At 41.8% G+C, this 13,551-nt stretch overlaps 1 protein-coding gene across 6 annotated transcripts in view; it reads left to right on the top strand.

The window, feature by feature from the left end:
- Window positions 1–13,551, top strand: part of Nrm (neuromusculin) — a 406,706-nt gene that overhangs the window by 321,611 nt on the left and 71,544 nt on the right. For all 6 annotated transcript variants that reach the window (XM_076792814.1, XM_076792816.1, XM_076792815.1 and 3 more), the window contains one exon: window positions 11,046–11,230. In XM_076792814.1, the coding sequence (XP_076648929.1) occupies window positions 11,046–11,230 (185 nt within the window). The remainder of the gene's footprint in view (window positions 1–11,045; window positions 11,231–13,551) is intronic.

Below are 13,551 nucleotides of genomic sequence, written 5' to 3'. Positions count from 1 at the left end.
TCCTCGCGGATCGCGCGTTTGTCCTTCCCGAGGACTGGCTTTACCAGCTTACGAAATTAATGTATTCCGTTAATTTCGTTTCTCTTTAGTTGAATGTAAACCTTCGAAATTGTGTTCGCATAGGTCGTTGCGCATGAAATATCCGATTCTTAAGAATTACGAGGTGTTGAGTTGCAACACAGTCTCCGTACACCCTACAAAGTGGACTTTTCATGATTCGTCGAGATTGGAAGGTACAGTGTTGAAATATTTTTCGCGTTACCACTTCGATCTGCAAATGGTTAATTTGGCGGAGTGAAGTTTCGAGCTGGGAAAGTGGCAACGCAGATTTCCGGAATCCAGCAGATCGTAGACGCGATGTTACAATACTGCAACGGATGCAACCGAAAGGATGCGCCCTATCGGAACGGTATATATCAGAGAATCGAGGTGACTCGGTGCGCGTTGACGGTTCATGGTTTGGTACTCTGCAGAATCGACGGCAGGCAGTATCAGGAACGAGAAGTTCGTGGTACGTGAATTGACACGGCGCGCACGGGCGGCGAGAGATATGGCAAATTTTCGGAAGAGCGAACTAACAGAACTACGTTCTAACAGAACGCGTTCGGAACTCCCGGATTAGCCCTACTTGTGTATTTAATTCGAACACCTATTTCGCGTTGCTACCTGAAAGCAATAATGGGGCCAGCAACGGGCCGATGCTGTGGTCCAAGTATCGAAGTAATGCATAAACCACTTATAATTGAACCTTTGAGGATCTCTGCACGCTGCTGGTTCAAAATCGAGAAATTAATCGTAAGCTTCTCCGTTGACATGTAAACTAGCAGATCATCATTAGACCCAGCAGAGGTAGCAATGGTCTGCGACAGTGATCAAATTGAACCCCAAAATGTGGAATCAAGCGAATTAACACGTTGACTAATCTCGTTGACAGTGATTATTAGACTGTGAATTTTATGAACACGCGAGAAACATTAGTAGAACAAATTCAGTATTTACAGAATTTTTGGATTCACGTCGCTTCAGTATCTCGCAACTAATGCAGACAAATTTTATTTTGCATAAAAATCCGCAGTCTAGCAATTATATTTGCAAAATTTGAGTGTTGCTGCATACAAATGAAATGTCTGTCTGCAAAATTGGGAACGTCGAGGGAAAACTGTCTGCTCTTGAAATTTCATGATATATGGCTTTATTATACGACAGATTACACAGTTCGCATTCGATCGCAATGTGAGTGCCAAATATGCAACGGCGAAGCATAAAGATTTCTAAAAAAAAAACAAAAAATACCGAATCATTTAATTAATCCCTTCTCCTCAGACTTCCTTATTTATCCAAAGTTTTATTTTACAGTGGAAGCAAATTTATTATACGTATGAGCACGAACGATCGGTTTCTATTTATTCGGTAGTTGACGCGATACAGCGTGTCCCCGAAAAGTAAATTTTATCCATCTGTGGCAGAAGTTACATACGATTCCAGCCAATAAATCCGAGCGTTTCGAAGTGATGAAAAACACTGAAACGTTTATTGATCGATATTTTTGCGAAAGTTATTTTTCACAAAAATCCTGTCCACGATATATATTTTTTGTTATTCTCCGGAGCAATAAAGCATGTAACATTGATGAAAACGAACGAAAAACATTGAAAAAAGGAAAACAACAACGAATAAATACTTCTTGGCCAGCAGTCTCGAACCTAAATCCTGCGCTCGGTGTAATTTGCATTGACGAACAGAGAAGCCGCTTTAGCGATAATCTTCGTTTGAAGATTTAATGAGTAAATAATTATGCGCGTCCAGGAGCGTGCACATATGTGCCTCGGCGCATTCGCCGGGCTTAATTGAGACGGATAGGAACTGCTTTAAAAGCAAATAAGTCTAGCGTCGTATACGAAGTTTCGTATCCTCAGTCGAGTCTTTTCTCTGTCGCGACGTTTCGAGATCAGAATAATAAAACTGGGAGAGAGAACACTTCGATGCATTCTAATTTCGAGGAAATCTAGAAATTTCATGTCCGTTAGCACGATACTGGTCGAATCGGCTACCAAAAAAATTTCACAAAATTCGACATTTCGAAATTATCAGTATTTAGTAATTTTTAATAAAATTAGTAAAGAAAAGTATTTAAAATTAGTACTGTACCTCACAAGAAGTCTCGCAGGACGACGCAGGGGCAAAGAGGGCGTTCGCTCGCTTAGGCTTACGCTGTATAGTATGTGTTACCGCTTTAGCCAATAGAGCAACTAGGGGCGTGCCCCTTCCTCTCTGACCAATCAGCCCCGCATTCCTTTCACAGGACTTCTTGTGCGGCATGCACAGTACCTATCAAGGAACTGTGTTTAAAAGTGCATTCTAAATAACAGACTTAAAATAATAGAGAATAGTGTAAAAGATAGATCCTAATCATTTTTGCATGAAAACCCGAGCCTGTCTCTCATTCTAGTTTCGTAAATTAATTTCAGAACCAGGACAAATAATTGTTGTTAACCAATGGGTTAAAGTAGAAAAAGAATTTTAAAATTCTTTGATAGTTCAGTGTATGATATATCCATACATTTTCAGTGTTTCGCTGAAACAGTTCTACCGTCGCTAGTATAAATATTTATTGCAGCGTATGCATGCGCGTTTTGTTTTCTTTATACTATACGACGTGCCATCGAATATAAATTCTTGCACACGTTTGCAGAACGTATCGGTAGCCGATCAATTATTCCTTGCGAGGCTGCGCGAATTAAACCGGTACAGTTGTAATTGAGCCAGCCTTTGCAGCAAATTTACACATCACGTCCTCTAATTATTATACTATTCGATCGGGAAACTATTCCCATTCCGAGAGCCGTACCCTGAGCGAGTGTCTACGCTCGTTATAATTTTGTTAGCAATTATTTATTGGTCGACAAAGTAACGCTGAACGCCACAGCTGCACCGTTCGAGAAAGAACATCCGTGTCTCGTGATTGCTTCAAATTAAATTGTCAACCGTATTTAACAACAGAATATTTTAATTCGTTTTAAGCAACCTCGGTTTCTCGGGAAAAAGGATTTTCGGAAAATTGTGAGTTCAAGGGCATGAAAGTAGGAACTATACTCTTTAACACAAAGTAAGTGTATTTATTAAGTACTCATCGCCTAGACGCAATAATCGCACACTAAGGCGAACAGAATCAGTTAATTCGATTAACTTTGTTACGGATCGAATTAATTTCTATTCGTTTGATAAATCGAGCGTTAAGCGGGACAATCGTCGCGCTTGGTAGCTGCTACGATTAGATTTCAGTGAGTAGGATGGCAGAAAGGTTTTTCCAGTGAGTTTAGTTATTAAGTATTTATGTTATTACGTGCAGCATCGTAATACGGTCTTTCCATACAAACGGTCGGCCGTTTTCGCGCCCCTTCCACCGCCATTTCATTTAAAACCACGGTAGCCTATAAATTACTCAAGATTACTAAGCGGTGCACGGCTGAATTGGCTTCGATCGCCTTCCATGGCTTTAATCGCGGAGAAATAATGACCATTTTTATCCGGAATTCAATGGAAGGATCCGCCGCCATTATCGGCTTCACCAACACATCGACAATGGACCTTCCGCGATACTTTCTTGGATTCCTGGCGACAGGAATGAGGCGAACACGCGAACACCGAATAATTTTAAACGATTAGCGAATATCGTAGACGTTTTCCATTAATGTGTATTTTCTGTTAAGAAATGTTTAGGATAAATTCTTACTTTTCGCTATAGTCATAGCCAGAATCGTGGCAACAACTCTACGAAAAATATATATACATATATAACTCATGTAATTTTGGTTGTTTTTACTTGAAAAAAATAACTCGTGTGCTTCAAATTCTCACAAGTATGTGTGCAAAATCTTAACACAAAAAGTTTAATAATTCTTCTGAAAAAATTCCTAAGTATCTGTGAAAGAAACGGCCTCGAAAACCAGATTATCACCTTAGTATTTATATTTATTATTCTTCAATGTTAAATGACACATTGACATTTATTTTCCTTAGTATCAAGTGGTTAATGTTTAGTATTTCTCAGTATTTTACAATTGTAGATGTCGGTGAAAATTGTTCTAATGTCCGTTCTACGTGTGCCGAACATAATGTATAATGCGCATCGTCGATTTATTCGCACACGGCCTCGCTGACAACCAACCGCGTGCTCACTTTGAAGTTCTGACAGAGATTTGATCGAATCGAGCGACTCGCGCTCGGTTCACGCTTGCTTCACCGTCAATAGTATCTAAACCTTCGCGCGTTTGAGGTTTATATGATGCTCGTTGCGGATGCCCAAATGAGTACACTTGCTTTGAATCTACGCTCGGAGCATCAAGCTTAATAATCATTAATAAAAAATACCGTGTCACTCTCGCCCTCGAAATCTACTAGAATTTACACCTGCCACTTACCGAACCATTCTAAAAAACATATTTCCGAAACATTGTAAATTATAATTAACCGTGACTGGGCTGCGAACCTTTATGGAAAATCAAAATTGTCTACGGTTAAGAATCGGATAAGAAAATGGGTAAAACGGTATTTCTATTTTCGCACTATATAAAAGATTAAGACAGAATTGATGCTGCTCAATTTTCCCTCATTCTCTGTAATAGGGTCAGCGATATTTTAAGTCGTCCTTGAATCGTTGCCGTTGTAATTGCAACATTTATCGGAGAGTTTATAATCGAGACCGTACGCGGACGCGGCAATTAATGGATACATTTCACGGGTATGAATATTTAAAAGTTTCCAGTCGGATGCTTTCAGAACGATTCACGTCCGGCGAGTAGTAAAATTTCTAAGCGCTAGTGCACGTCCATGTTCGTGCGCTATCGCCAGATATCGTAAAATCACACGGGGATTTCGGAAACCAGTCATAAAGTTCACAAGCGAAAGCTTTCGTTTGTCGTGTTCGGCCAGCAGGAAATGAAGAGGGAACGTTCCAGATGGGAGGTTCGACTTCTGTCATCTCGGCTATCTGTGTAATTGAACTGCAACAGCGAACGTGGGGCAATTTTCGGTTCGCGTTGCAGCCGTTTACCACAAACACAGATAGCTGGTTAATAAAAAAAAAGCCTCGATGGAAATAACTAGAAGGTCATTAGAGAAGCGAATCCCATCTACGAACGAGGCTCTTCAAGTTATGTTAACAGAGGCTAGGTTTGAACAAAAATTACTTTTATATTGCCTATTCTATCATTTTTAATCGTTTACCATAATTTTCTACAAAAGATTCTACAAAACACATTTTTTAAATTTTAATTTCGAGAACAGGTAAGAAAGTTCTGAGAAGCAACTTTTAATATTCTTTTTTCGTAATTCAGACCAAACGCAAACTTTCCAAAATTTTCATTACATATCATCTAGTACACTGATCCTTCTTGCTTGGCATAAAAACTGAAGTCGACAGGTCTGTTCACAAAAAATGTTTTTGATTTAAATCGTGTGCCACCAATTATGAGACTGTAAGTGACGTTTCGGATCGGAAAATTTCGCAAAGCGAAAGAGACACGTTTACCGTCAGCTGTCCAATTACTGTCATGCTAAACTGTTTGACTTAGCAAATTAACGTTATGAGGTTATACACAACAAACTACCATGTAACAATGTCACCGTTATTTCTGAAAGTATTACAGTATTATCGTAATTGTCGGAAAAGTCTCTACCGTAACTATCAAAACGATATCCCCACCACTGAGGGGATCCCATTAGTTAGTTGAAACTCGCACTAACGCAAGCGAGGAGAAGATTGCAACTTTCCTAATTTTTGATTTTTTTCAATGAAACTTTTACCATCGTATCCATTTCGTTTCTGTAATTAAAATGACACCAAACACGATGTAATTACGATTATAATTATTCGTGTAATAAGCGATTGGAATTTCAGGCGTGAAAGAGGCGTCGACGAATGGAGGAGAAATGGAGGCAGAGAGTCTCTGTCTTTTCCAATCGCTATCCTTCTCTACGATCGGCGCTCTACAAAGAACGTAACACCTCGACTAGAATTGTCGCATAGGCGACCCGAAGACGCGACAGTTACGGAGACACCACTGTATTAGACGAGCCAGAATCGCGTCTATCGAACAATTTGTATTACGCTCAGCCTTCGACGACTAACGTCTGCGCAGGAATCCGTTCGCTCGGTCAGGGTAGTCGATGAAACCGACAGCATTGCCGGGCACTCGGTTTTTATCATCCCGCGAGTTCAATTTCCGGCTAGTCGGCCGAGCCACTCGGCGCGGCTCTCGGGGTTGCTTCCTGAACCGAAGAAACATTAAAAAGTTCACATGCGAGGATCCTTCGGCTTTGTCTGGGTGCGAACAAACCCGAACTTTCCCCTCGTGCTCCAGCGAGCAGACCGCCGCCGGGAAAACACGGGGAAGAAACTTTTCTCGGGACGATTACACGAGAGATAATTTTCGAGTGAAACCAAACGGGCGAGCAATCAGCGAAACGACGCGGTAGGAACGTGAAAAGGAAGACTGTCGATTCGGAATACGGGGGCTGAACAGGGAATCTAATATCGGGGATTGCATTTGCCTTGAACCAAAAGTCGACCCACCCTCTCTGTCTCTCTTTCGGGTTTTTCTCTCTGCACCCGTTTATCGAGCAGAAAGCGGAAGAAAAAAATGACAACCACCTGATCTTTCTTTTCTACCGCTCTTATTTTTAACGACGCGCTCCCGCGACGCGTAGCTTCCGAGACACGAGCTTTCTCGGGGAACTTTCGAGCTTTGTACGTGTACGTACAGTCGGGAACGGTCGATTCAGCCGGGCCTCGTGCGGTTTCGAAGAATAATAGGGAAATTTTTTCGACGAAGGTAATAGGATTTCCGCGGGGATAATTGAGGAAAGCGAAAGTAATTTTCGTAGAAAGCCAGTTCAAAGTGTTTTTCACGCGATTCAACCCTCCCATCGCCCCTCCCCCGTAACTCCCTCAATCGCTACCTCGATTACCGTCTTTAGATTTGCGTTTCAAACGTTCCCCCCCTACGGGCTCGCGGTAACTAATATCTTTCGCTTACCACGAGCCGCTTGCGTGTTTTTCTTTTTTTTTTTTTTTTCATAATCACTAGCCGATTAAAAATGTCCTTGGACGTTAGCCGTGAGTTTTCGACAGCAATTTTTGCTCTCGGGAATTTAACCATTGTTTTTATTTGTTGCGAAAGAACCGTCTTTTGATATTCGGCTTGTTAATTTTAATTTAAAATTTTGTGAATTTTCGCACCTCACGTTTCGTTTTATGAAAATCGTGAGGAGATTTACGTTGTTGTGAGCAACGAGGTTGTATGTTTATCGTAAAAGCGGAATATTCATAGGCGTAGAATAAATTTCCCTTCAACTTGGACAAGTGCGAACTGAATAATATTTAAATTTATTTAAATCTTTTTAAAGCGTTTGCCGCGATGATGTTATGAGGCAAGGAATTAATTAAGAAAGCAGTTCATCAACAAGTTTAGCTAAAAAGTGAGTAATATTTAGGCACAAAATAGATTCATGAAATACAGATTCAAAGACTCTATAATGTATGCGATTGAATGCATTCGCAAATATTCTGAGCATCGTATAGAAATTTTCTAGAGTGCAAGTTTGTGGCAGCAGATGCAGGTCCGTGGTATCATGGGAAAATCGATGGAAAATTAGGGCGTTTTCTCGAATCTACATCGCTCAGATATAGGCATAATACTTTAATCGAACGATAGGCGGCGAAGGAATGTCTTCTGATGAAATCTAAATTACTCTGTCGCTTCTAAGGTGTTTGAAAATGTGCTATGAAGCGCAACGAGCTGAACTAATAGTTCTAACGAAACGCGTGCTAAGTATAATAACGAATAAATTTGTTTTCTTCTTTAGGTTCAGTCCTCGAAATTCATGTTAGTTCAGAAAATATAAAACGGCGTTGTCTAACTATGGTATGCACATTCGTATTATTACATTTCTAAATCGATAGCACATATTTACTTGTACAGGGTGTATAAAAAGTCATCCGTCCTAGGGGCAAATCTACACCTCTGGATCGGTGAATATTTGTCAAAGAAACTTGTAAATAGTTATAAGAGCAACTAGTTATTGAGATATATCACAATCAAATTTTGCAGAAACATTAACAGCTTATATCTCAATAACTATTTGTTTGCGATATATGGTTCCTTTCAAACTTTTTCTTTCCTCGATGTATACAAGGCGTAAAGAAAAACTTTAACAACAGTTTAGATTCACCCCAGTAGGGATGACCTTTTTATACACCCTGTACTTTATATACTGTCAAGCAGCGAAGGAATATTTTTGCTCAAAGAGAAATAAAATTTTAGAATGGCCGATATCTCGAGAAAATACTAACAAATCGTATTACAAATATAATGAAAATTTCCTTCGGTCACGGGGAAGAATAAAATGGCTGATGGAGGGGGCGAGCCGATAGAGCAGGAGACGTCTTCAGTGAGAAACTTCGGGGCGGGGGCCGCAGGGGTGCGGGTCGCGAATAAATCGATTAAATAAGCCGCTTTTAACGACTTGCCAGGGATTTAAAGTTGAATCGTCGCGAGTGGCCGCAACGTATCTGCGAAAGTCTCACGGCTGGCGCAGCTGCTGTCAAAAGTCAGGCCTCGAGAACCTGTCGCCCCGGCGAAAAAACGCTCGCCGAGAGACACCCGCCGGAGTTGCGGAGACAAGACCCGCTTCTTACCGGCGAACAAGACCTGGCAATCGCATCCGCGCCGATTTCCGACTTAAAAACTCGGCTGGGGGATCGGCTCGGCCAACCTGCTACCTCTCCCAGGAGCCGGTAAAGAAATATTTCACCCCGGGAAAAAGTCTACGGCAACACGTAATCGATGAAGGGAGCTAACAATTCGGGAGGATCGGGATATTCGATATCGCGCTCGAGTAGTCCGAGTAAAGTCGACTTCCGGGAAAGAGCCCGTTTCTCCGAGTTCCGATCGCTCGATCCTATCTTTCAATTTGTTTATTCATTGCGGCCAATTTGGACTGCGCTGATATATGTATCGCTGGGTCGCGTTTAACGGCTTCAATTCAGTCCACGTGCCAGTACTATTTCGTTAGGAAACTATTTTCTATCCCTTTGTGTTTAAAGTTTACGGGGTTTGTTCGAACCGGTCTTTAAAAAAATGAATTCTCGTAGGAATTTTTTAGAACTTTTATGAACCTCAATTAAAGCTAGCAGATTACACTTCGCATCCATTCTGATTTGTGGTAAACTTCGAATTCACGTCGAACGACTAATTTAACATGCCAAAAATTAGTGGGCAGTCTAAACATTGATAATGGTGCTTCGGAATATTTGTTAAATCGCCAGACAGAGCTTTGATCCCAATGGCAAGACGACTTGGAATTACCTGACGCAAAACTTGACTTTCTGATTTCCCGGCATCCATCGGCACCCCTGTCTTTATGCAGTCCCCGAGTTTCTCAATCTCGCTCCACCCCCGCAGCTGTCTCTCGGCTTCGTGCTTGTACACAGCCGTATTATTCTTATAAGAGACGCGGGGGACGCAGACAGCGGCTCAGCCTTTAGTATTACATTAGATCGTCCTTCGCAACACGCCCGTCTGTTTTCGCTGTTGTGTACGTGAGCCCGCTCGAAGGCATAGGGAAACGTGTCATGAATCAATTGCGGCCACGCGCTAGACGAAAAAGGGCGAAGGGTAAAGGTTGCATTACTGTCAGGCCCGCCTAACAGGATAATTGGATTTTCTGAATAATGCGCTCCTCGCCTCCGGTTTATCGTTTATTTTCTTCGGGTGCGGGGGGTATACGTCGCGCGGCCTCTTCTACAGAGAAATTTAAATGGATTCGGCGGACGAGACGTTATGCGGTTTTCGTTCGGCCGCGCGGCACTGAAAATTTAAACGGCTGGGACGCGCCGGATGTTTGGACAGCGCACTCGAATTTCCAGCCAGAGATAATATGACGCTCGCGAAGTATTACGATCGTCCGCCGTTTTCTTCGCCGTAATTCATGAATCTCGGAGAAGCACGGATCCGGGTCAAAAGTCACTGTTCCAACCTGTATCGCGATTATGTGGAGACCGGCACATTTGCAACACGCACACACACTTTTCATAGCGAAATGTTATCTAGCTGTGCGACACTGTTTCATTCCAAGCAGTATCCAGGATGTTAATGGGAAACGTTTTGACTGGTGCTCGATCCTCAAGTTCGTCCTTAGGTTGCAACGATTTTTCATTCTCTGACTTCAGGTTGACTTTAATGTGTCTCCTCGAGGGAATTCATCAACCTCTGAGGAGGGAAATCAAAGCCGAATGATTGCACGTTCTAATGCATTCGTCTCCGTTCCATTGGAAAATCCGAATTATGTTGAAACATTGATGAATCTCGATCGACAGCCCGGAAGAAATATTTAGACTTTAATGGACCACTTCGATTTGATTTCTAAATGCTTCTCCGTGGGAATTTTTGAGCTTCTGTGTACCCAAATTGAAGCTGGAAGATCGCAGTTTATTATAGATCTGTGTGTTCCTGTTTTTAGGAACATTTGAAATCGTGTCGAATTATTTCCCGAATCCCGATCTACAGCTCGGAGGAGAGCGACAGGATTATAGGGGGTTGATCCGAATCGGTTTTAACACGTATTCCCGAGGGAATTTTTGAACATTTAAGAACTGGAATTAGAAATGGTATAACAGATCCAGTTTGACTTGTAGGAAAATTCGAAATGTGTTTTTAATCAAGTCACCACACGTTTTCCAATAAATCGAAACATACTCTATGAAAAAACATATAGCTCGTTTGATTCTGATTATTTGTACATGAACAAAATATCTCGCGTACTTCAAATGCCCGCTAATGCGTGTACCAAATTGTTAATACAAAAAGTTAAATAGTTCTGCGTGAGAAAATGTGGTAAAAGTATGTGAAAACCGGAACATCCCCTTAACATATACAGCGACCTGATCCACGCGTGTTCCAATATTAACCGGTTTGAGTGTTTTCCCAAGGTTAACATCTCGGAGCAGAAGTTTAAATATTTCTACGACGTGACATCTTTTCCAGTCCGACCGCTGAAGATGGATTTAAACGGGGTGGTGGGCCACGTCGTGCGAGGAACGACTATCCTTCTGCAGTGCACGGTACGAGCAGCGAGACCCGCGGCGAACGTCACCTGGCAGAATGGCACGGAGTACTTGGACGAGGGCAACGACAGATTCGAGATGTTCCAGACGAAAGTGCAGGAGAACGTGAGTACCGTCTCAGAATTGGTGTACGTGTCGGTTTTGCAAAATTAACGCGACTAAGTCAGCCGGCGTTTTATCCTGGCCGGCGACGACGACGACGACGACGACGACGACGACGTTGTTTCGACTGGAAACCTACTCGACGTCGGAGTTTAATCGACAGAAACAGCTATACCGGGTCCTGCACACATCTATTTGTCCGAAGCTGTCGGACTCCGAGTAAATTATATCTTTCGACCGGTTTTATGACGTACAGTTGATTCTCGTTCTAGTCACAGTACGGAATTCTTTAACGCTGAAAGTACCGAGCAATAAATTCAAACCTCGAGTCCATGCCCCAGACGATTTCCAGAGGTTACTTCGAATCGACTTTAAAACGCATTCCTGTAGGAATTTTTGAACTTTGGAGTAAAAAGAAGAAAATATGTTTTAGATATCTACCTTGTGCCCCACGTTTCCATTTTTTAAAGAGGATACGTAAGTTTTCACACCAATTGATCCGAGAAAAATTCATGATTCATTTTGAGTTTCAACCAACTAATATTATCGTCAGTTTACGAAACGCTATAACGAAGGCTATTTCGATTGTGTCGAAGACCAACTGTGTCGTCGGACACTTTCTCAAGTTCCTCCCGACATGTGTCTTTTGTACGCAGCAATTGTCTGCCAGGGAATTTCGTCAAGTTTCTGGAATCGTGTTAACGTAGTTGGACATTTCGACGAACAAATATTTTAACTAACAAAGTGCTATGCTCGCAGCATAAGCTGTCCCGATGTCTCTCGCAGCGAGTTCCCGAGCAATAAACTACTTTGTCCTCCGAATAAACGGAATCCGTAGTTGATGATACTTGAAGCGAGAAAGCAATTACTCAAATTCGGCCGACGTTTTCGGTATATTTCGCTGGGATGTAGGTCGACTTGCACGACTCAAAGAAAATCGATTAGCAACAATAAACTTCTCGGGAAAAAATTTGTTTCATTCTACACATGACGTTTATGCTCAGAGACGAAATTTATTTCTGCATATTCCCTATTTGTTCAGGAATGAAGAACTCTGATTCTAACCAATCACAGGTTAGAACACAATGTTAATAAAAGAAATACAAAACACCAAAGGGCAAAGAGCATTTGCATAAAAATGAGAAGGTTAAGAACACTTACATTAATTTCTACAGGCGAAGGCACAAGAAGAACTAGACGCCGACATAACGGCAAGCAACAGAGAACGCGCGGCTCCAGCGCCTTTTGCCGACGTCTGGAGCATATAGTTTAACACTGTTATTCGTTATTAGTAACGTTATTCGTCGCATGGAAAAGAAATTCGATTTTATTACTGTGACTCCAGCAACTTGATCGCTCGCTGTGCATTATTCGAATTTGTATCTTCGTTTTGGTACGTTCGCTTCCGATACTTTGCCATGCGGTACATATTTTGTGACCTCGTATATTTCGAGTATCGAGCAATTGACAGTCAATTATTCATGAGCCGTTGACTGAACAAAGGTTCTCTTATTCGCGTATGAAAAAGTGATTTCACAGATGAATAAGGTGTTCCAGGCTTCTCGCATCGGAAAATCATTATATGTCATTTCGCTCTGCGACGGTGTAATAACCCATACACGTATATCGTAGATCTGTACGCCTCGCCGCCATCATAAATCCATTATGGCAATATCTGAAGCTATAAAGTCACTTCACTTTGGATGGCTGAATAAGAAATCGGATCACTCCTCGTGCCCGCTTTCTAAGAAACGATAACTTGATCCTCGTTCGCGCTGGCATTATTATTACCAATTCGGCTATTGGTAACATAATTGCACGCGGCAAAGCGGCAACACCGAGAACTTCTTCTAAACAAATTATCAGTTTGTCCTTTTTTTTATTTCCTTTCACAAAATTATTTACATTCATTTGCGATTTAATTAAGTTTCATGCTTGGTACAGTTTCGTCTCGCAACAGAAAATTGATTGTGGCAACACTGAAATTAAAAAATATGAAACAATATTTCGCGACGAGTTATTCAGTGTATTCAATTGCTTGAGACGCGATGCACGCGTTCGGTAATTTAAATGCGTTCCGAAGCGCACTTTACTCGTTATATGTCCAAAACACGGGTCTAGCCACGGACATATATCGGCCAGGAGATACTATTCTTTGATCCACGCGACCATAAACTCCTCGGCGACCGAGATCTCTCGCGTATACCCCGCGGCTGTGAGGATATTTCTGGGACATTTATCGGCTAAGCATTTGGGACATATATAGAGTAAACACTGTATATTAAGATTCAACTTTGTCGGAACGCACGCGCACAACTTGAAGG

This window comes from Halictus rubicundus, chromosome 8 (assembly GCF_050948215.1).
Source record: "Halictus rubicundus isolate RS-2024b chromosome 8, iyHalRubi1_principal, whole genome shotgun sequence".
NCBI classification, from domain to species: Eukaryota; Metazoa; Arthropoda; class Insecta; order Hymenoptera; family Halictidae; genus Halictus; species Halictus rubicundus.
Note: the sequence above shows the minus strand (reverse complement) of the source record. Positions and strands in the feature narration are given on the sequence as shown.